This window comes from Onychomys torridus, chromosome 1 (assembly GCF_903995425.1).
Source record: "Onychomys torridus chromosome 1, mOncTor1.1, whole genome shotgun sequence".
In the NCBI taxonomy this organism is placed as follows: domain Eukaryota; kingdom Metazoa; phylum Chordata; class Mammalia; order Rodentia; family Cricetidae; genus Onychomys; species Onychomys torridus.
Window position 1 is genome coordinate 16,521,968 of NC_050443.1, and position 22,994 is coordinate 16,544,961.

At 52.8% G+C, this 22,994-nt stretch overlaps 1 protein-coding gene across 4 annotated transcripts; it reads left to right on the plus strand.

The window, feature by feature from the left end:
• Positions 1 to 4,653: 4,653 nt before the first annotated feature.
• On the plus strand, positions 4,654 to 20,469 carry Lrfn1 (leucine rich repeat and fibronectin type III domain containing 1). Of its 4 annotated transcripts, none has more exons than XM_036205915.1 (5): positions 4,654 to 4,775; positions 7,268 to 7,300; positions 10,374 to 10,428; positions 11,148 to 12,590; positions 18,777 to 20,469. In XM_036205915.1, exons 4-5 carry the CDS (start codon positions 11,185 to 11,187, stop codon positions 19,678 to 19,680), a joined length of 2,310 nt encoding a protein of 769 aa, XP_036061808.1. In that variant the 5' UTR covers positions 4,654 to 4,775; positions 7,268 to 7,300; positions 10,374 to 10,428; positions 11,148 to 11,184; the 3' UTR covers positions 19,681 to 20,469. The 4 variants fall into 4 exon arrangements, with proteins under 4 accessions (XP_036061808.1, XP_036061816.1, XP_036061824.1 ...); XM_036205923.1 differs by lacking the exon at positions 4,654 to 4,775 and adding an exon at positions 4,882 to 5,067; XM_036205931.1 differs by lacking the exon at positions 4,654 to 4,775 and adding an exon at positions 5,074 to 5,194.
• The last annotated feature ends 2,525 nt before the right edge of the window (positions 20,470 to 22,994 follow it).

Here is a 22,994-nt window from a genome sequence, read left to right on the forward strand (position 1 = left end):
GGAACTTAGCGATCCTTAACTGGTTTCTGATGCGGTATCTGCACCTCTTTGTAGGTGCTGGCCGACAGTCCCCGCGGTTTCAACTTATGGCCAGCAGGGGGCGGACGTTTCTACTGGAACCAAGCTGGCCCCAGGAGGCCACCTGTTTCTCAGAAACCACAGGAGGGGACTATGGAGCTTCCTGGGATGGAATGGGAAACGGGTGGCCTGGGTCCCTTTAAGTAATTTTGGGGAGTGTTCGAATCTGTGAAGGGGTCACTCTTAAGGGGGAAAAGATCCCTGAGAAGAGAGCTTGGTACCCCTCTCCTCACCTTTTCTCCCGCTCTGGGCCTAGAAGGTATCTTCTGGCACTAAATGCTGTGTTTCTCAGCCCATCCCTCAGGTAGGAAGAAGTTAAAGGCAAAAATAAATAAATAAATAAATAAATAAATAAAATCAAAAGATCTGGCACCAGAAGGATGCTGGGAGATGGATAGTTTAGAGGTTGGACTGTGGGAGGTGAGGAAGATTTGGACTCTCAGTGAAGCCCAGAGGACTTGAAGAGGCAGGGAAGGGAGACTCCCCACACTCTTGTCTCTTTCCTTTTGTGCAGCACCTCTGGGCACTGGATTCTCTCAGAGCTCTGTCTCTCTTTGAAGGACATTTATTGAGCACTCAGGGTATACAGGGCTCTGAGATGGACAGTCATGACAGAGATGGCTCATCCTTCCCTGTCCTCCCACTGTCTCCCATGTTTTCTCAATCCTCACACCCGGGCCCCTGGAACTCCCTCCCTCCACCTCTTTCCAGGTTCCCTGTTGAGAGGTGGCCGTTGCCATGGTAACAATGACAGAGTGACCTTGGGCCTGGGCTGTCCCTCCCCCCCCCAGGCCTGGTGTTCCTAGGGGTGGGCCTAAAAGGGAATTCATACCTTGCCTCTCCCTCCTAGCCCCCAGATTCTCCACCTCATTCTGCCCCTTCCATCCCTGTCCCCTTGTCTCCAGTCAAGACAAGCCCTTCACAGAGAAGTTCTGCATAGAACCTCTCTAAGCCGGGCTGTGGAGAACTGCCTTTATCCACCCCTGTTCTGGGGGCTTTGGATCAAGTTTGCCTCCTTCCTGCCAGAGAGACCACTCCACCCACATTACTTTTTTTTTTTCCTTTTTGAGCTGAGGATCGAACCCAGGGCCTTGCGCTTCCTAGGCAAGTGCTCTACCACTGAGCTAAATCCCCAACCTACTTTTTTTTTTCTTGGAATTTTGAGGCAGGGTTTCTCTGTGTAGCCCTGGCTGTCCTGAACTCACTCCGTAGCCCAGGCTCAGAGATCCTTCCTCCCAGGTACTGGGAGCAGAGGTACCACATTACTGCTGATCATGACCTTCGTCCTCATGGCTGGAGGTGGGGAGGAGAGGTCTGGGGACAAGAGGGGGTGTGAAGAGGTCATGGAGCCCCTGGCTTGCCAAGATTAGAGAGGGATGACACTTGTCCAAGGTCACACATCACAACCTCAAATGCATACCAAGGATTTGTAACAACCACACAGACATCGGCTTAATTCCTAGGAAACTGAGGCACAGAAGCCGAAGCCACAGACTATTCCATGTCCAGGTGTCATACCTCGAGGTTTTAGGCAAGAGTCTCAGCAGCCATTCCCTTCTCCCTCCTCCCTACCCTATCCTTCAGAGTTTAACTTGCTTTTAGGTTGTAACTTTAAATAAATCCAGTCAGAAAAGACCATGTATGGGACTCTCCCAGTCAAGAGCAAATTTGGAAACCAATCAGAGGGTCCAGATTATCTAATGAAGAGTCAGTATAATGGGGATGTTTTATTGATGTATTTTATTAAGTTGTATGCATGTGTGTGTGTGTGTGTGTGTGGCCTCGAACTCACAGAGATCCACCTGCTTCTGCCTCCCGAGTGCTGGGATTACAGGTGTGCGCCACCACCGCCTGGCAGCTTTTAAAGTTTTAAATCTGCATTCTAGGTTTCCCCAGGGCAACTTTATCTTCTTGGACACGGGCAGGGCTTATGTTTGAGAAGCTCAGAAGGGATTTTAGTACAGAATGAAGACTCCAGGCCTAGGCTGAAAGTTAGGATTCTTTGGGTAGGAAGGCAAAGACAGAGGGTGTGGCTTAGGCAGAAGAGGTGGGGCTTATATTTGTGGGCGGAACCTACGGTGAACATTATTTACTTCTGAGTCCGTGCTAAGAATCTAGAGTCACAGGCTGGATGTGGTAGCACAGGCCTTTAGTCCAAGCACAGAGGCAGGCGGATCTCTCTGAATTTAAGGCCAGTTTGGTTTACATGACAAATTCGGGGCCAGCCCATCATATAGAGCTGGGATTTAGGCTTTGAGGCGGGGCCTAATAGGCAGCCAATAGGACCAGAAGTGGGGATAGAGCCTAGGTGAAGAATTATGGGCTTGGTCATCAGTTGTATTGGAAGGTCTGTTCAGCAACTAGGGCTCCAGCTAGGCAGCTGCACTGTCCTTTTGGTGTTCCACTACCTCTGCCTGCTTCGTAGGCTCTTCATCTGTCCATTGTGTGTCTCCATTACTTCCCCTCTTCCCCCTTACCTCCAGCCCAGGCCTGACTCAGTTATTACCTACCTGTGTGACCCTGGGCAAGGTACTAAACCTCTCTCTGCCTCAATGATTCTCGTCTGTAAAATGGGCATAGTCATGGGAACACTTCCTTACCTGAAGGCCCCCAAACCATTGCTACCTACAGTATTGCTACATCTATGTTCACATTTGCTGCCATTATTCTCCTACTTCCTTATTGTGGTATGTGCATGTATATGTGAGTGTGTGTGAGTGTGTGTGTGTGTGTGTGTGTAGGCCAGAGGTCAACCTCAGGTGTTCTTTCTCAGGAGTGGTCCACCTTTTTTTTTTTTTTTTAATTATATGCATGGCAGTGGTGCACATCTTTAATCCCAGCACAAACAAATAAAAAAATGTTTTCTGTGTATAGGTGTAATGTCTGTGCTCCATTTGCATATCTGGTGCCTGTGGTGGTCAAAAGAGGGCGCTGGATCCCTGGGAATTGGAGTTACAGAGACCGTGAGCTGCCATGTAGGTGCTGGGAATTCTCTTGGGAAGAGAAGCCAGTGTTTTTAACAGATGAGCCGTCTCTCCAGCACAGGTTTACTTTGTGAGACAGATTCTCTCACTGGGACCTAGGACTGACAGGTTAGGCTACACTGGGTGGCCCAAAAGCCTCCAGGGATCTGCCTGTCTCAGCCTCCACAGAGTTTGAGTTCCAGGAGCTAGCCATCATCCCCCTGTGCAGCACCCCAAAGGCTTCACAGACTGAATGATCTCCCCAGTCCCTCTTTCTGTTTCTGTCTCAACCCTGGACTCCCTTGCTCTAACTAGAAGGTGGGTGGGGATGGTGTCTGGAGGGTGTGGACAGGTAGAGACTGGAGATGGGAGATTAGGAGCATCCCCTGGGGCTCCTCTTGGTTTTGAGTTGGTCCATCGTTCACAAAAGAGGAGGTCTGCTGTGGTGAGTGGTTCTAGGGGTGTGCCTAGGGAGGATTTATGGAGCTTGGGGAGGATTTCCACATCCGGGGTCCCTAGTGGGAAGTGTTTGAGACACAGGCTGCAATAAGATAGATCTTTGCTGAGTTTGGGGGTCCTGTGTGTATCTCAGAAAGAGATGCAACATGGCCCGAGGTACCCAGTGGGCTCTGAGGAAAGGACAGGCAGGCCAGCTCTGGGGTGGGAGTCAGACACTAAGGGTCCAAATAAGGAAGAAGCAAGGTATTCTGGGATCCACAGGAGTCACAGAGGCTACAGGAGCTGAAGGCAGCAGGACTGATTGCTGGGGATGGGTGGGAAAGAATCTGGAGCAAGGAAGGTAAACCAAGGGTACCCTGAAAGGAACAGAAAGTTCCAAGGTCCCCAAGGGTGCTGGACGATGACCTGAGGTATAGTTAGGGAAATGAGAAGCATTTAAGGGTCTTCCATGGGCAGAAGAGATGTTTGGGGTCCCTTAGACATGAGCCATGATCTGCAGTTTCTCCTGTGGGTGGGAAATGAAGGCCTTAGTGGAGGAAGGGCATGGTTGGGGTTGGACCCATTACTCTGGATGGCTGTGAAACATGGTCTGCTTCCCCAGGGTTCCCCAATGGGTCAAGCTATGGTGGGCTCTTTCTGGACATTGACAAATAGTCTGAGTCCTCCATAGATTCTGGGGTGTGGTCTGAGTGTATGATTTAGGATGACTGAGGTCTGAATCTCCTGGGATATGATTTGAGGTCCCTCTGGAATTAGAGGTGTATGGTCTAGGTTTCCTGACAGGGTGTGCCCACCCCTCACCCCCATCTGAAGTCACGAAACAGAGAACACAGTCTCTGGTCCCAGGTGGCTCACCAACATGCTTTGGGGTTTCAAAGGAGGTAAGACCTGTACTCTGAGGATGTGATTGATGGAGAGAGCTGGTGTGTGTGTGTGTGTGTGGGGGGGGGGGGGTCCAAGTAGCCGCTGGGGCGTGGTCTGGAGGGACGGGGCCCAGGCTGGACCCCAGCGCTCTGCAGTGGAGAGGGGGTCTGCAGCGACCTGGGCGTGCGTGTGGCCGCCCCACCTAGGGCCGGCGCCCCCTCCCCCCTTGCGGCGGCGACGCGGAGGGCGGAGCGCGGCGGCGCGCGGGAGGGCGGGCGGGAGGCGGGAGGCGGGCGGGAGGCGGCCCCGCGGCACCGCGCCCCCTCCCCCGGCCCTCCCCCCACCATGGCGCGGCGCGAGGCGGCGGCGGCGGCGGCGGGGCCGGGCCCCGGGCCCCCTCCCCCGGGCTGGGTGAGCGCGGCCGGCGGCGGTCCCTGGGGCTCTTTGGAAGCGGCGGGCGGGGGCGCGGGGACGAGCGTGCCCGTGTGTCCGCGGCGCTGCGGCGGGGCCCGGCGTGCGCCCGCCCGCGGCCCTGTGTGTGCCCGGCGCCCCGCCGGTGTGGCCATCCGGGCGTGTGCGGGGCCGCGGTCAGCCGTGCGTGTGCATGTGTGCATGTGTGCGTGTGTGCGCGCGTGTGTCCCACACACTCCGGGGCGCCGGATCTGGGGGGCTGTGGCGCGCCCGTCCGAGGGGCTGTGTGCAGGTGTGTGCGGGGGCTGCGCGCCCAGGTGTGCGGGGCTCCCAGTGGGCCTGTGCGCGCGTGCGGTTGGCTGTGTTGGGGGTCTGTGTCCGGCAGGGTTGGATGTCCATCGGAAGAGCTGCGGAGCCGGGTGTGTTCACTCGGGTATCCGTGTGTGTGTGTGTGTGTGTGTGTGTGTGTGTGTGTGTGTGTGTTGTGTTGTATGCGGGTTGGATGTCTCTGAGGGCGTGTGTCTGTGTGTCTGTGTGTCTGTTTCAGGTACCCTGCTGGGGTGGGGGCTGAGGCTCAGCGCATAGTGGGACCAGGCCTCTGTATGGATGGGGGGGTTGCTTGGCTGCTCCCTCGGTCCATGTCAGCTGGGGGGGTCCCTCAGTGATCCTTGGGGGAGACGGCCATGTCTTCCTCCTCTTCTCCGTGGCTGGTTGGGGAGGGGGGATGGGAGGCCGGGAGGTGGACAGATGGAGGGATGAGAGGCCGAGGGATGGACAGATGGGCCCTGGGGTGGGGGGTGAGTTGGAGAGTGGAGGGTGGGGATGAAGACCTGGCCCTTCCCACCCCACCCCACCCTAAATCCCCCACCTGCCGGGTATCTGCAGATAGGGCCTCAGTTGCCTATATCTTGATAGCAAGGCTGGGGAAACTCTGGGGGTTGATGATGGCAGAATCTTTTGGGAACCCAGCGTTGGGACTCAGCCCCTTCCCATCCCTACGAAGTCCCACCTGCTGAACTATGACCTTTGACCCTGGCTTTTACTTGGTTCTTTTGGGGGCAGGGTGTAAAAGGACTGGAAGGGGTGTTAGAATGTATTTGGCCAGGGAAGTAGGTGGACAGAGTGCAGGGCCATGAGGAATGGGTATCAGTGACAGTGAGTGTGAAGCTGGTTGGTCTGTTGACTGTGCTCTGTGCTCTGGTATTTTGTGTGCATTTACAAGTGTGCTAGTTCCTCCTGGGACTGTGGCGTGAGTGTGTCTGTGATGTGTGAGCCTCTCAGAGTGCCTACAAAGTGCCTGTGCACTTGTTCACAGCTCCCAGCTTTGTCTGTGTGTGTCCGTGCTAAGGGTTCTGTGTACATGTGTGAAGTGTGTGCCTGCTGTACCTGCATGTGTCTGTTGGTGTTCTGTCTGCTTTATGACTGCATGGTGGGAATATGTGAAGTTGCATGAATATGTTTGGGTGTGAAAGAGTGTGCACCTATGTATCTTTCATTGTGCAGGTGAGTCGTGTGTGTGTGTGTGTGTGTGTGTGTGTGTGTGTGCCACTGTGTGTTGACAAGGGTTATATAGATGCAAGTGTCTGGTTGTCTGATAAGAGGCACATAGGTCTCTCTGTATCTGTGCATCTGTGAATGTGCAAAGGAGAGCCTGTGTGTGTGTGCGCAGGTATGTCAACCTGGAGGGTGTGTGTCTCTCTTGGAAGTCCTTCTCTACTTTAGTCTCTGGGGACCAGGTTCTGTAAGTTTAGGCATGTATCTATAAGATACATGCACCTGTGCCTTGGGCACAAGATTGACCCTACTTCTGGGTCTAGTGAGTATGAGCTGTATGTAGCATGCCAAGGCATAGTCTGTGGTCCTGGGACACAAATGTGACTATATCCTGGGCTCAGTACCCTGCAGGGTAGGGAGCATCCAGACTGGGGTGGTGTACCCCTGTAGAGTTTGGGTTGAGACTCTCATGGATTGGCATGGGCTCACCAATGTTAATGTGGATTGAGATGCAATGGCATGATAGGAACCCCCTAATGCTTCTGTGCTCTGGATGCCACTCATTCCTTTGAAGTTGGGGAGCCCATTTGAGAACTCTTGAGTTCTAAAGGATAAGATGTCTGGTCTAGGCTCCTGAATCTCAAAAAGAGAAGCCTGGGAATTTAGAATTCCAGGGCTGCTAAGAGGGGTGGGTAGATTCCATCCTCCAGGAAACTGATCCAAGTCAGGGAGGGGTGGGGGTCAGCGCTCCTGAGACACCAGAGGGCAAAGCTCACATCCTAGACTCCTGGGGTTTGGAGGGTGAACAGTCCTGAGGCCCAGTCTCCTAAGGTTTGGATGTGACTTTTGGGTCCCTCTGAGAGTCTGAAGATCCTGTAGCAGGGAGCCTGAGAAAGTGATCACTCTAGGGATTCCATTGGCTCAGATGGTCTCCAAGGTAGGCCTTGATGCCTAGAAAGAAGGCGGAAGAGGCTAACTGTGGTTTTGTTCTTTTGCAGGTACCGGCCCAGGCCCTGACACCTTGAAGAGAGGTGAGTATAGTGCCATGGACCAGATGAGGGATGTGGGGTATGCCTTGGGCTAGGGGAGAGACTGGGGTGATAGCACACTGTCTGCCTAGGCCCAGAGCTCTACCAGTGTACCCAAGTGCAGAAAACCACAGTGTCCAGGGAGGCAGGTGCCCATTCCCACTGAAGAGTAGAGATAAGCCTGCGAGCATTGTAGTTGGGTAAGGGTTCATTTCATGGTGGTCAGGAGGCTCAGAGGGGTCCCATATGTCAAGATGTGACATCTCTCAAGATAGGTAAGGTGGTCACAAAAGTGGGGTCCCATTTTATCAGTAAGGATCCATAAGTGTTTCTAGGCATGGAATAACCCCTGCACTATGGTGATACAGGCCTGTCATCCAAGCAGCCAGTGGGCTGAGGCAGGAGAGTTATGAATTTGATGCCAGCCTGGGCTACACAGTGAGACCCAGTTTCAAAGACAAGGAGGAAAAGAAGAAAAGAAGCAGGGGTGATAGCTCACTTGTAGAGCACTTGCCTAGAGTCCATTAGTGAAGGAGTAGGGGTGTGGCTTAGCCATAGCACATTTGCTTAGCATGCGCAAGGCCCTGGGTTCCATCCCCAGCATCTCACTCACACATACACATGTACACAGTGTTAGTATCATCTAACATTTATGTAGCATTTATGTAGTCTGAAGCTAAGCTAAGCATGTTACAAAATACTCTTACTGAGCCCTCTCCAAAGCCCTGTGAGGAAGCTAGGGGTCATCATCATCGTCACAGATGAGTACAGGGGGCACAGGGGGAGGAAGATGTTGTTTCATCGAAGCAACCGGAACATGGGGTGTGAACCCTCGAAGAGGGATGGGATTCTAACCCGAGAAGCTGCGGTGCTTTGGGTAACTGGGAGCTGTTTCCATTGCACCTCTCTTACAAACTGCTGCAGCTGGGCCAGGAGAAAGTCCGTGCTTGTTTCATAGACTAGGGTTCTGGGCCCTAGAGACCCAAAGCAGGCAGGTGTCCTGCAGGGCCCACCTGGTAGAGGCCCACCTTCCAGACCTGGGGTTCTAGTCAGTGCAGAACTAGAGGGAGAGGAAGGCAGGATGGAGATGGGGGTGCACAGAGATGTGCTATCCTAGCCTTGCCTCCGCCTCTCTTCAGCCCTTCTCTCCCTTCTCTCTGACTCCCTTTCCTCTGCTTTCCTCTCCCCTGCCTCTTCTCTCCATCTTGGCTTAGTCTGTTTGATGCATTTTCTTCTTCACTCAGGTTTTTATTCCCTTGTTCCACTGTTACCTGACTTTTCATCTCCTTGGTGTCTTGAGACAGGGTCTTCATATGTAACCCTGGCTGGCCTACATCTTTGAACCTCTTGAGTGCTGGGATTACCGGTGCCTGCCTCCCTGCCTGGCATGTTAGGCAAGCACGCCCCCAGCTCCTCCCTCATGGCTGGATTCTAGGCTGGGGCCTACTACAAAGCCCCGCCCCCAGGCCCTCATTGGGGGATTCCGGGCACATGTTTCTGCTGAGCCATACCAGAACCTACTTCACCGCCTGGGGAAGCTATTTTCTCTTTTTGCCCTGCTGTCTTTCAGTCCATTTCTTCCCCACTTGCTTCCTTCTGATTCTCTCTCTCTCTCTCAGCCTTTCTCCAGCTTTCTTGGTCCCAATCTTCCACTGGGCCAGAAGATCAAGGTCACATATGACCACCACCCCACATAGATTCCTTGGAGGTTGGTCAGCAGGGGCTAGGTAGGGCAGGGTGGGGTGAAAACAGCTTCAAGGACGCCCCCTTCCCATCCTTTCCTCTTTACCCCCCCTACCGCCCACCCTGTGTTGTGATGGGAGCTGACATGTCGTGGGTTGCAGCTGCTGGAGGGGGAATCCCCGCCGGAAGGTTTTGCCTGGAGCAGAGGCATGGGGTGTGTGTGTGTGTGTGTGTGTGTGTGTGTGTGTGTGTGTGTGTGCACATACATGCCCCTGTAGGCATGTATGGGCCTCCTGTGTACCTGCTGTTGGTGCCAGTCACCCCTGCTCAGGAGGGCAGCTAGCCTAGGAAGAAACCATACTCAGAATAGGACTTCCCTAGACTGAGATGGGAAACTCTGATGCTTTTTTCTCAACTCTTCCCACCTTCTCCGTTTTTGTTTGTTTGTTTGTTTGTTTGTTTTCCACCAACTTAGGTAGAGGACTTAACATTCATTGAGTGCTTACATGTGTGGTTTCCATGCATAATCTCAATGTGAAGATGCTATTATCTTAGCATACAAAGTCAAGAAATTTTGGCCTGTCCGGATGTGGTCCCAGTACTTGGAAGGCTGAAGGAGAAGGATCAAGATTTCAAAGCTAGCCTCAACTGTATAGCAGGTTCTAGAACAGTGTGTACTACATACTATCCTGTCTTGAAGGACAAGATAGATGTGGTTGGTGGACACACCCATAATCTCAGGACTTGGGAGGCACAGGCAGGTGGAGCTCTGAATTCAAGGCCAGCCTGGGCTTCTTAGTGAGACTTTGTCTCACTAACAACAACAAAACTTGCTATTGGGGAGATTTGTGACTTAAACTAGCCTCGGCTACATAATAACACCACTATGTCGCAAACAAACAAGTAAAAAATAGCAACAAAATTTTTAAAAAGGAAGGAAAATAAAGAAATTATGGCTTAGGTATGGGAATCGTTACTGTGGTTTCTTAGAGTTAGTAAATGAGAGAACTGGAATTTGTACTCGAATGTGGTTGATGAAAACACTTCTAGACCAGCAAGATAGCTCATCAGGTGAAGGAGCTTGCTGCACAATTGTAGCAACCTAAGTTTGATTCCCGGAAGCCACATGAAGGTGGAATGAAGGAACCAGTTCCAGAAAGCTGTCCTCTGACCTGCCACATATACACACTAGTAATGGTATTTAAAATGAAAGCATCTACTCTTAGCATAACACAGTTCTGTACTTGGTATGCATTAGGCACCCAGTGATGTTGCAGCAATAATTTTTAGTATGTGTTAAATTGTACATGCCAGGTGCTGTTCTAACAGCGATGCTCATGAGTGTATATAATCCTCACCAAAATAAAGCCTGTTCCTTCTCCCCGTTTTACAGATGAGGAAGCCGAGATTCAGAGAGGTTCAGACACGTGCCCGAGGTCACACAGCTAGTAAGTGTCACAGCTGGACATCCCTGGTTCTGAATTTCAGCCAACATGATTTCAGAATATCTGGTGGGCTGGGAGGTCATGGACAGTTGGGGAGCCCCTAGGACCCTGACGGAGGTGGGGGGCAGAAGACTTCGGAGTAACAGAAAGGTGATCTGTCGATTACTATGGGAGATTTTGTAATCAGATCTGGGTGTTTTGGTCCAGGTCTGTAGTCCTAGCACTTAGAAGGCAGACACAAGGGGATCATGAATTCAAAGCCAACCTGGGCTACAGGGATACTTGGTCTAGAAAAAAGAAAGGCCAGGTGGCAGCCCACACCTTTAATCCTAGCTCTTGGGAGGTAGAAGCAGGCTGATCTGTGTGAGTTTGAGGCCAGCCTGATCTACAAAGCGAGTTCAGACCAGCTGAGGCTACATAGTAAGACCCTGTCTAGAGAAGAGAGAGAGAGAGAGAGAGAGAGAGGGAGAGAGAGAGGGAGAGGGAGGGAGGGAGGGAGGAAGGAAGGAAGGAAGGAAGGAAGGAAGGAAGGAAGGAAGGGAGAAAAAGAAAGGAAGAGAAAAGGTTGGCTATTTTACCAGCTGCTTTGAGAGTCTGTTGTCCAGAACTCATTCATTGGGAGTTAAAGGATGCAGTTTGACGTTCACCAGCACATCCCAGGTTTTTAAGGGTGGTGACCCAGCCAGGTCCAGGTATACTGCTTGACTATCTTTCCCCTCCAGGTCTCACCTCCTGCTTCTCCTGCCTCCCCCCTGCACCATGGCTCCAGGCCCCTTCTCCTCTGGGCTTCTCTCGCCACCACCTGCTGCTCTCCCTTTTCTGCTGCTGCTCTGGGCAGGGGCATCTCGCGGCCAGCCCTGCCCCGGTCGCTGCATCTGCCAGAACGTGGCACCCACACTGACCATGCTGTGTGCCAAGACCGGCCTGCTCTTTGTGCCGCCCGCCATCGACAGGCGCGTGGTAGAGCTGCGGCTCACCGACAACTTCATTGCCGCTGTGCGTCGTCGAGACTTCGCCAACATGACCAGCCTGGTCCACCTCACCCTGTCTCGCAACACTATTGGTCAGGTGGCAGCCGGCGCCTTTGCTGACCTCCGTGCTCTCCGGGCCCTGCACCTTGACAGTAACCGCCTGGCAGAGGTGCGCGGGGACCAGCTCCGAGGCTTGGGTAACCTCCGCCACTTGATCCTCGGCAACAATCAGATCCGTAAGGTGGAGTCGGCAGCTTTCGACGCCTTCCTGTCCACCGTGGAGGACCTGGATCTATCCTACAACAACCTGGAGGCACTGCCGTGGGAGGCGGTGGGTCAGATGGTGAACTTGAACACCCTCACGCTGGACCACAATCTCATTGATCATATTGCGGAGGGCACCTTTGTGCAGCTGCACAAACTCGTGCGCTTGGACATGACCTCTAACCGTCTGCACAAACTGCCCCCCGATGGGCTCTTCCTGAGGTCCCAGGGCGGTGGGCCCAAGCCACCCACCCCACTGACCGTCAGCTTCGGTGGCAACCCACTGCACTGCAACTGTGAACTGCTCTGGCTGCGGCGCCTGACCAGAGAGGATGACTTGGAGACATGCGCCACGCCCGAGCATCTCACTGACCGCTACTTCTGGTCCATCCCCGAGGAGGAATTTCTATGTGAGCCTCCGCTCATCACGAGGCAGGCAGGAGGCAAGGCCCTAGTGGTGGAGGGCCAGGCTGTCAGTCTGCGCTGCCGGGCGGTGGGTGACCCTGAGCCCGTGGTGCATTGGGTGGCCCCTGATGGGCGACTGCTGGGGAACTCCAGCCGGACCCGGGTCCGTGGGGATGGAACGCTGGATGTGACCATCACCACCTTGAGGGACAGCGGTACCTTCACTTGCATAGCCTCCAATGCTGCGGGGGAAGCCACTGCCCCGGTGGAGGTATGTGTGGTACCTCTGCCACTGATGGCGCCCCCACCTGCTGCCCCACCACCTCTCACTGAGCCTGGTTCTTCTGACATCGCCACACCAGGCAGACCTGGTGCCAACGACTCAGCCACTGAACGACGGCTTGTGGCTGCCGAACTCACGTCCAGCTCTGTGCTCATCCGCTGGCCAGCTCAGAGGCCAGTGCCTGGCATCCGAATGTACCAAGTGCAGTACAACAGCTCTGCAGATGACTCTCTAGTCTACAGGTGAGTGTGGAGCTGCAGCCCCAGGACCTCTTCTCCAACCCTAGCATCCTTCCCTCCATCCCATCTGCTCCCCATCCCCTTGACCTTGCTTAGATGGCACTTTGGGGAGGCCTGTAATTGCTTCCCTTTTCCTGCTGTGCAGTCTTTGAGGTTCTGGAGCTTAGGAGATGTTTGTGGAACATGACACAAGCCAGTGAAGGGCTGGGTAATGGAGTTATAAAAGTGAGTAGGGCCTGGTGCTTCAGGCTGGTGATCCTTTCAGAAGCTGAGGCAGGAGGATTGCAAGGAAAAGGCTGACCTGGACAACTTGGAGGCACTGTCTCAAAATTTAAAAAGTAGAAAAAAGAGGGTTGGAGATGGAGCTCAGTTATAGTGAGTTAGAGCCCCGTGCCTAGAATCCTCCAGTGAGGGGCTGGGGTGTGGCTCAGTGGTAGAGCCCCTGCCTAGAATCCCCCAGTGAGGGGCTGGGGTGTGGCCTAGTGGTAGAGCCCCTGTCTAGAATCCCCCAGTGAGGGGCTGGAAGAGTGGCTCAGTGGTAGAACCCCTGCCTAGAATCCCCCAGTGAGGGGCTGGGGGTGTGGCTCAGTGGTAGAGCCCCTGCCTAGAATCCCCCAGTGAGGGGCTGGGGCGTGGCTCAGTGGTAGAGCTCCTACCTAGAATCCCCCAGTGAGGGGCTGGAAGTGTGGCTCAGTGGTAGAACCTCTGCCTAGAATCCCCCAGTGAGGGGCTGGGGGTGTGGCTCAGTGGTAGAGTGCTTGCTAAGCTGGATAGGCACTAAGTTCCATTCCCATTACTGCCAAACAACAAATATCCCACAGGGTTCATGGTTAACATCACTTGCACTCCAGAGGCCTCTGATCATGAATTCCATCAGTTAAACATTGTGGCACATAAAATACATGTGTTTATAGTTACATTTCTGTTTATGTCAATACTACTATTCCAACTGGATATATTATAGAAACAGAAAGCAAAAAGCATGAGAAAAATAGAAACAAATGTAATGAACTAGTTTGGTTTCTATTACTGTGACCAAGCCATTCGGTGGTGGGGAATGCCTTTTACCCCAGCGTTCAAGTGGCAGGTGGATCCCTGAGTTTGAAACCAGCTTCGTCGATAGAGTAAGTTCCAGGACAGCCAGAGTTACAGAGAAACCTTGTCCCAAACAACAAAACAAAATAAAAAACATTATGACCGTCAAAAACAAAAACAAACGAAAAACCACTCTGACCAAAAGCAACTTGGGGAGGGGAGGGGAGGGTTTATATTACAGCTCTCAGATCACACTCCATCACTGAAGGAAGTCAGGGCAGGAACTCAAGGCAGGAACCTGGAGGCAGGAACTGAAGCAGAGGCCATGGAGGAGTGCTGCTTCCTGGCTTGCTCCCATGACTGTTCTGTCTGCTTTCTATACAGCGCAGGACGACCTGCCCATGCTTGGTGCCACCCACATTAGCTGGGCCCTCCCATCCCATGTCAATCATTAATCTAGAAAGTATGCCCTCACAGACTTTCCTACGGGCCTGTCTGACGGAAGAAGCATTTTCTCGGTTGAGGTTCCCAGATGACCCTAGCTTGTGTCAAGTTGACAAAAAAACTAATCAGTAGTTATGAGTTACTTCCACCATGGTCTTAGGGTGAACAGGCCTGCAGTGCAGATAGCTATCAATCTGTTGGTTTCTCCTCTCCCATCTGTCTGTACTTTCTCTCTCTCTCTGTCCATCATTAGGCACTTAAACTACACTGTACAGGGCCCTTACTTGGGTGTGGCTGTGGATCATAGAGCAGAAAAAGGAAGGATAAGATGGAAATGCACAGAAATTTGTTTATTTATTATTATTTGAGACAGGGTTTCTCTGTGTAGCCATGGCTGTTCTGGAACTCACTCTGTAGACCAGGCTGGCCTCAAACTCACAGAGATCCTCCCACCTCCGCCTCCCGAGTGCTGGAATTAAAGGTGTGTGCTACCACCGCCTGGCCCTGAAATGAGAATTTACAAAGAAATAATTACCTACCTCACTTCCATCCTTACCTGGGAAACAGTAGGCATTCAATGTGGGTGTGTTTCCTGGACACAAAGGACAGCTCTGAGGTGGGCATTGAGGCACATGCCTGTGATCCCAGCACTTGAGGGGCCGAGCAAGAAGAGCATCAGTTCAAGGTCAGTCCGTGGTAAGTAGTGAGATCTTGTCTCAACAAACAAAACAATGAAAAAAGGCAGCTTAGCTGCTTCCAGTGTGACCATTGGCACCTGGGACCCGAGGAGTCCAGTGGGTAGGAGCCCACTGTGAATCGATGCCTGAGTCCTGTATCTGGATTCTTTGTCAGTGGGGCTCTTGGCCACAGACCCTGACCCACAGCAGGGATGACACACAGCGGGCTCTTGAAAAATGGCGGTCAGCTGCATAGACACATCTTGTTCGCATCCTCTCTTGTGCGTCACTGTAGAGTGGCTGCTGAATGTCTGGCCCTGAGCTTTGCTTCCTTTGGGCCCTCAGAGGGTCTGGTACCATTCCCCATCTGTGGTCACCCCAACAACTTGAGTGTGCTCAGCCCTTCACGAAAAAGCTTGTTCTTGACCTCTGTCTCTGCTTGCCTGGGGCCTCGCTTTGCCCGTGGTTCTGCTTTTCTTTTGTTTCTGAGACAGGCTCTTGCCCTATAGCCTAGGCTACCCTTTGACTGTGCCGTCCCCAGGCTGGTACGGAACTCTGGATCTTCTGAGATTTCAGGGACTACCCCAGGTACACATTTCCTCACTTTGCTTCTGGCTGCCAAACATTGAGAGCATTGTTGGCTTTCTCGGATGGTCTCCCTAGATAGATTAGACTAACCCATTCTTAAAGCAGTCAGCGAACCAAGGCTCCAAACAGAAGCCTTCATAAACTATGTCCAAAGCTGTGGCTGTGTTCTGCTTCCAGCTTCCTATGGAGCAGTTACCACACTCCCATTCAGTTCATTTAAAAAATTTAAAATGACTTTTTCTTGTGTGTATCACTTAACATTTTGTAAATTACATTTATTTGTGTGTGGTAGTGGTGGTGGGGGGGATTAGTGCCATAGTGTGCATGTAGCTGTCAGAGGACATCTTGTAGGAATCAGTTCTCTCTTTCCACCATGTGAATCTTGGGGATAGAACTCTGGTTGTTAGGTTTGGTGGCAAGCTCCCTTACCCACTGAGCCATCTTGCCAGCTTTTATTTATTTATTTAAGTTTTTCAAGACAGGGTTTCTCTATGTAGCTTTGGAGCCTGTCTCAGAACTCTCTTTGTAGGACCAGGCTGGCCTCGAACTCACAGAGATTCACCTGCCTCTGCCTCCCAAGTGCTGAGATTAAAGGCGTGCGCCACCACCGCCCAACTCCTTTATTTTATTTTTATTCATTCATTTCTTTGTGGTACTGTTGATTGAACTGAGGGCCTCATGCATGCTAGGCACTCACTCTATAATGCTCCTAGCCCTCTCTGGGGGATTCTAGGCAGGGGCTCTACCACTGAGCCACACCCCAGCCCCTCACTGGGGGATTCTAGGTAGGGTTTCTACCACTGACCATCACCCCAGCCCCTCACTGGGGATTCTAGGCAGGGGCTCTACCACTGAGCCACGCCCCAGCCCCTCACTGGGGGATTCTAGGCAGATGCTCTACCACTGAGCCTGTTTTTCTTTTAAGACTCAGAACTTGAGGCTCTGTGGGAAAGATCATTTGCTCTCAGATGCAGAAAGCAGCAGAGCTTTTTTTCATATGCTTGAATGCACACTTATTGAATACCTAGTGTTTGCCAGGCAGGGATGGAGGGGAGATGGATGATGTATTTCTGTCAGTCATTCAGATTGTGTGATTTTCTCCCCATCTCTCTTCACTGCTCCTCTCTGACCCACAGCCACTACTCGACAGGGTGGGGGAAAGTTCCAGACCCAGCATCTAGGCAGAGCTTGATAGGCCCCAGCTGGGCAGGTTCCCAGGACTCTTTTCTCCAGAGGGCCCGTTCTATACTGCATCCTCCATTGCTGATGCTTGTACATAGATAGGATAGCACTGCAGGGGTTAACTTCCTCTCTGCAGCCATGGGCTGAGGTGCCATCCAATGAGAAGCCTGCTCAGCTGCTTACTCTGGCCTGGCAGCCTATGAGAGACTCATGGGCTCAGGCTTTCTTAAGGAGCCAGTGACTGTCCTTGAAAGCGGGGAGGGACCCCTAGCAACTGGTTATTTGGGGAGAAGAACAAGGGAATCCAGGCTCTGGCAGAGGAAAAGGGAAAGTTCATTTAAGAAGGGGGTCAGGGCAGCTGAGGTGGGTGACCTATGGAAAATGAAGAGCCTAATGAGAAAATAAAGGGCCCTTTTGAGACCTATGCTTGAAGTCGTGGGGTGGAGGGTGGTGCCTGGTGACAGGGTCTTTCTTGGTGGGGATCTCAGGACCAGGGCTGGCAGGCCTGTGGAGCTCGGACAGGTAGGCATGGGTGGGCATGAGGCATGGCTTCTTAGAAGGGGTGGAACTTGTTCTGCATGGTCTCAAGCAGAGGAAGAGGCGGTGCTCGTCCCGGTGAGCCACTACAGTCCTTGGCAGGAGAGAAGAGTCTGTGAGGTTGGGTGCTGGGCGTGCCAGTCAGGGTGCACTCCACACTCCTGGGTTCTCTGAGGCTGGAAGTAACCAAAACAGACTGTGCCAAGAGATGCTCATCAAAAGAGAACAAAGTCTGGGAGGGAGTGTCCCTTAGATGGATCTTAGAGGGATATAGAGGCTGCAGCTGGCAGCTGGGGAGGTGGCTTAGTGGGTCAAGGCACTTTCTACCAAGCCTAATGACTTGAGTTCAACCCCTGGGACACACATGGTGAAAGGAGACTCCTGTAAGTTGTCCTCTGACCTCTTCCTTACATACGCGTGCGAACACACACACACACACACACACACACACACACACACACACACATATAATTTAGATGAGGTCAGGCCTGTTAAGGATGGTATTGCTGTAGACAAAATGTAATTTTAAAAGAGAGAGATGTAGAAGAGGGCAAGAAGCCTTAGAATGGTGGCCTGCAAGGGCTGCTGGGAACACTGGGTAGGCTATTAGCTCATAGTGAGAGCCTTTAGATATGTTTTAGCTATGTTAATTCATCCATTCCTCATGCTGTCTCTAGGATGTGGGGATTCCTACTGTCCCCATTAGAGGGAAATGATGCACAGAGAAGTTAAGAAACTTGTGTATGATCACAGAGGGCAGAGAAGAGGACCTATCCCAGAGTTGTGGCTCCCTGGTGTTTAACCGAAGGACTTTGCTATACTGTGTACCTCATTTGAGGAGAAACCCATGCTTATCTACATTTTAGCTGATTGTAGATGAGATTTGGGGAGTATGGGTCAGCGAATTGATCTCTGGAATTCTGGTGGTACAGTGATGCACACACATCAAACAGCTGCTTGCCTCTAGAGGAGCTGTCCCAGGGTGCCTCGAAGGGACATGGCTTCTAAGCCAGAGTGCAATTAGAAGGGGAATGAGTGGGAATGTGTAGCTGAAGTGCTTGGGAAACTGAGCCAGAAGCTAGAGATTTTACCCAAATATGGGGCATGTCCTGCAGCATGCCTCCTCCCCCAAAGGTAAGAATGTATATCAAAGTGGAATTACGGCTGGGAATGTGGCTCAACTGGTAGAATGCTTGAAGGAAGACCTGGGTTTGATCCCTACTGCCACAAAAGCAAAACCAAACAACCCAACAGGATGCAGTGGGTGCATGTCTGTAAGCCTGAAATCCCAGCATTCAGGAGGTGGAGGCAGGATGGAAATCAGGGACTGGAAATCCAGCCATTGCCCTCGCAGGGATAAAACAATTGTTGACTTCAGTATCCATCTGAATAAAGGAAGGACAATGTAGATTAGGGGGAGTGGCCATAACATTGATCTCCTTGAATGGCAGATGACAGTTGTCCAAGGTATGAATGAGATTGTCCCAGTAGGTGATGCTCACGGTAGGTGGGTCTGAAGGCGGGGCATGTAGATGAGGGGGCGTGGTCTCGAGCCCGATCCAGAAAGGCAGGTAATACATTGAAGGAGGTGCGGCTTGAATGGCTGCTGTAGTCTAGGTAGCCTGTGGGACACTAGTAGCATGGTTTCCCATAGTTGGGGAATAAAAGTGGAAGGGTGTGGTTAAGAGTGGGGCTAACTCCGTCCTGATCCCACCCCTTTCCACAGGATGATCCCTTCTACCAGCCAGACCTTCCTGGTGAATGATCTGGCGGCTGGCCGCGCCTATGACTTGTGTGTGCTGGCAGTCTACGATGACGGGGCCACCGCCCTGCCGGCTACCAGAGTAGTGGGCTGTGTGCAGTTCACCACGGCGGGAGATCCCGCACCGTGCCGCCCACTGAGGGCCCACTTCTTGGGCGGCACCATGATCATCGCCATCGGGGGCGTCATTGTAGCCTCGGTCCTCGTTTTCATCGTTCTGCTCATGATTCGTTACAAGGTGTACGGCGATGGGGACAGCCGTCGCATCAAAGGCACGTCCAGGTCGCCCCCTCGGGTCAGCCACGTGTGCTCTCAGACCAACGGCGGCGGCGGCTCAGGCGCACAACAGGCCTCCGCCCCACCAGCTCCAGACCGCTACGAGGCGCTGCGGGAGGTGGCGGTCCCTGCAGCCGTCGAGGCAAAGGCGACCGAGGCGGAGGCGACTTCCACTGAGCTAGAGGTGGTGCTTGGACGCTCTCTGGGTGGCTCAGCCACCTCGCTATGCTTGCTGCCCTCCGAGGAAACTTCTGGGGAGGAGCCTAGGGCCGTGACGGGTCCTCGAAGGAGCCGCTCGGGGGCCTTGGGGCCTCCGACTTCAGCGCCCCCAACGCTAGCTCTGGTTCCTGGGGGAGCCCCAGCCCGGCCGAGGCCACAACAACGCTATTCCTTTGACGGGGACTACGGAGCGCTGTTCCAGAGTCACAGTTACCCGCGCCGCGCCCGGCGGACAAAGCGCCACCGGTCCACGCCACACCTGGACGGGGCCGGAGGGGGCGCGGCCGGGGAAGACGGAGACCTGGGGCTGGGCTCCGCCCGGGCACGCCTGGCCTTCACCAGCACCGAATGGATGCTGGAGAGTACCGTGTGAGCGCCCGGCGCACGGGCACCGGGACGCCAGTGGGGCCGCACTTAGTTGCCCAGCCCGGCCGGATGCGGGGAAGGCTGGAGAGAAGGGATGCGCGAGGGGCGGGGCCAGCCGCAGTCGGGCCGAGCCCACTCGCGTCCGGGATCGGAGGCGGGCCGCCGGCCTCTCCGACTCCACCCCTCCGCCCCGCCCCCCGCGCGCTCGCGGACCTTGCCGGAGCCGGTGCCTTACACAGCGAAGCGCGGGGAGGGGCGGGCCCCCCCACACTGCAGCACTGAGACACGAGTCCCCTCCCCCACCCGGGACCCTGGGGCGGGGGCGAGGGGCCCATTCCTTGTATCTGGCTGGACTAGATCTCATTCTGCCCCGCGGCGGCCTCCAAAGCCTCCAGTCCCCTCAGCCCCAGTCCCCTCCCTGGTCCCACCTAGTCTGGTTTGGAGGGAGGGGCTCCTCCTTTCTCCTCTCTGTGTCCACGTCTTTCCTGCCCACTGTCGTCCGTCCGTCTTAAGTCTTTCCCTACTTGTCTCCCCTTTCTCTGTTCCGTGGTCGTCTCTTCTCCCTCTGACCGCCCTTGATTTTTTAGTTTATTTTTTTGTTCTGTGTCCTTCCTTGTCTCTCCTGATTCCCTCTCCTCAGCATCTCCCGGGCAGGTCCCACTGAAGGACCAGACTCTTCCCTCTGCCTTCCTGTCCCCACAATGAATCCCCACACAGACAAAATCCAAAAACCAAATCCCTCTATTGGAGCCGGGACCCTCCGCCGCAGCAGAATTAAACTTTTTTCTGTGTCTGAGGCGGCTCTGCTGACGTGTGTGTGTGTGTGTGTGTGTGTGTGTGTACACGCGCGCGTGCTTGCCTGTCTTGGGGGAGAGGGACTCTGAATCAGACTGAAAAGAACATGACAGCGAGGATCTGGAAACCCGCAGGCAGACCCGGAGGTGGGGAGTGGCAGAAAAATGAATGACAGGTGGCGTGTGTGGGGGTAACCCTTAAACCATCCACCTACTCCTCACAATAACCCTAGGACTTGGGTACTGTTAGCTCACTCTGCAGGTGAGGACACTGAGGCCAGGTGGGTTAGATAACATGTCCTGGCATAACCAGAAGCTGGAAATTTGAGATTAGTTTTTTAATAGTAATTTCAGGAGGCATAGTGGCCCTCGCCTTTAATCCCAAAATTTGAGAGGCAGAGGCTGGCAGATCTTTGTGATCTTGAGGCCATCCTGGTCTACATAATGAGTTCCAGACCAGCTAGCGTTACATAGTAAGACCATCTCAAAACAACAACAAAGTAATTCCATATAATATTTATTTATTTATTGGTGTGTGTGGTGAATACATGTATGCTGGTGCACTTATTCATATGTGTGAATGGGGAGGTCAGAGGTACATGTTAGGTGTCTTGTCATTCTCCACCTTATTTTTGGAGGCAGTCTCATGGGAGCTCACCAGTTTGGCTAGACTGGCTGGCTATTGAACTCCAGGGTTCTCCAATATCCACTTCTGCCTCCAGCACTGGAGTTATAGATGTGTTATTTATGTGGGTGCTGGTGGGGTCTGAACTCAGGTCCCCATGTTTGCATGACAAACACTTTACCCACTGAGACATCTCCTCAGACATATACACTACCTATGTATACATACATGAGAGGGGAGAGAGAGAGAGAGAGAGAGAGAGAGAGAGAGAGAGAGAGAGAGAAAGAATATAGAGTGTTTAGTTGTTTTTCACAGGGTTTCCTGAAAACTCACTAATAGGCTGGGCTAGCCTCCCAACTTTCTGTGATTTTCTTGCGTCTTATCAGGTGCTAAGATTGTAGGTCTGCATTACCATGCCCAATCTCAGACTGGCTTCAAATTTGTGGTAATCCTCCTGTCTGCCTCCTGCGGGCAGAGATTATATGCTTGCAACATCACAACCAGCACTTTCTTTTTTTGAGACAAGATTTTGATATTTGTAGCCCAGGCTGGCCTTGAACTTTCAGTTATCCCGCCTTAGCCTCTGGAGTGCCAGATTTATGGGCATGTGTCTTGGGAAAACAGACAACAGCATGGGTAGAAATTGGGCACGGGGGATCATGCCTGTAATCCTGGGCAGTAGAAGCAGGAGAATCAGAAGTTCAAGACTGGGCTGGAAAGTTGGCTCAGTGAGTAAAGACACTTGCTGCCAAGTCTGACAATCTGAATTTGGTCCCTGGGACCCATGTGGCATAGCACATTTGCACCCCCCACAAAATAAATAGATACAATAAAAAAAATTTTTTTAAAGTTCAAGGAGAGATGGCTCAGTGGTGAAGAGTACTTGCTGACCTTATTGGAGGACCCAGGTTTGATTCCCAGTACCCACATGGCAGCTTCCCAGTTCCAGGAGATCCCATGTCCTGTTCTGGCTTCTGTGGACATGAGTGTGATGCACAGGCAAACACACATAAATCAATATACTTTTTTTTTTTCCGAGACAGGATTTCTCTGTGTAGCTTTGAGCCTCTCCTGGAACTCACTCTGTGGTCCAGGCTGGCCTTGAACTCACAGAGATCAGCTTGGCTCTGCCTCCCAAGTGCTGGGATTAAAGGCGTGTGCCACCATTGCCCAGCCAAATCAATATTTTTTTTTTAAAGAAAAAAAAGTTCAAGACATCTTCTACAAGTGGAGTTTGAGGCTAGCATGGGCTACACGAGATCCTGAGTTTCTGTTTTTGCCAGCAAAATAAGTGAAAAATAAAAAGGCACGTGGATTTGGGCAGGATGATACAGCTGGCCTTCCAACTACTCAGGAGACTAGGGCAGGATGATTGCTTGAGCCCAGGGCTTTTAGGTCAGCTTGGCAACAGAGCCAGACACCGTCGCAAACCTGCAGACATAAGTAGTAGTAAAAGGCAGGTGGGCCAACTTCTGACCCACCCTCAACTTGAAGCCCTTTCAGCTGGGCAGTTCCTGCCCCTCTTGGCCACCCACATTGTGAAGGACAGATACCCATGGTCCTATTTTACAGGCAGAGGTCAGAACCAGAGGGAAAGGAAGTCTCTTGTCAGGGGGCTCCACCCTGGCTTGCTTCCCTTAAAGAAAAGAGTAATTGGCAGTTTGCCTCTGGAGCTGTGTCTGGAGGCTGGGGAATGGCTCCATTGACCCTAGCTGAGCTTGGGTCTCCAAAGCCAGGTGTTAAGGGAGTAGAACTCTGTGCTTACCTGTGTGAGCTTGACGGATGGTAAGGGGAGCAGGGTCTGCTGGTAGCAGTGGAGGAGGGGGGAGGAGGAGCTTTCTAAGAACTGAGGACTTGCCTGGGGAGGCAATGGTGGTTTGGGATAGGGTAGGGGTTCTGGGC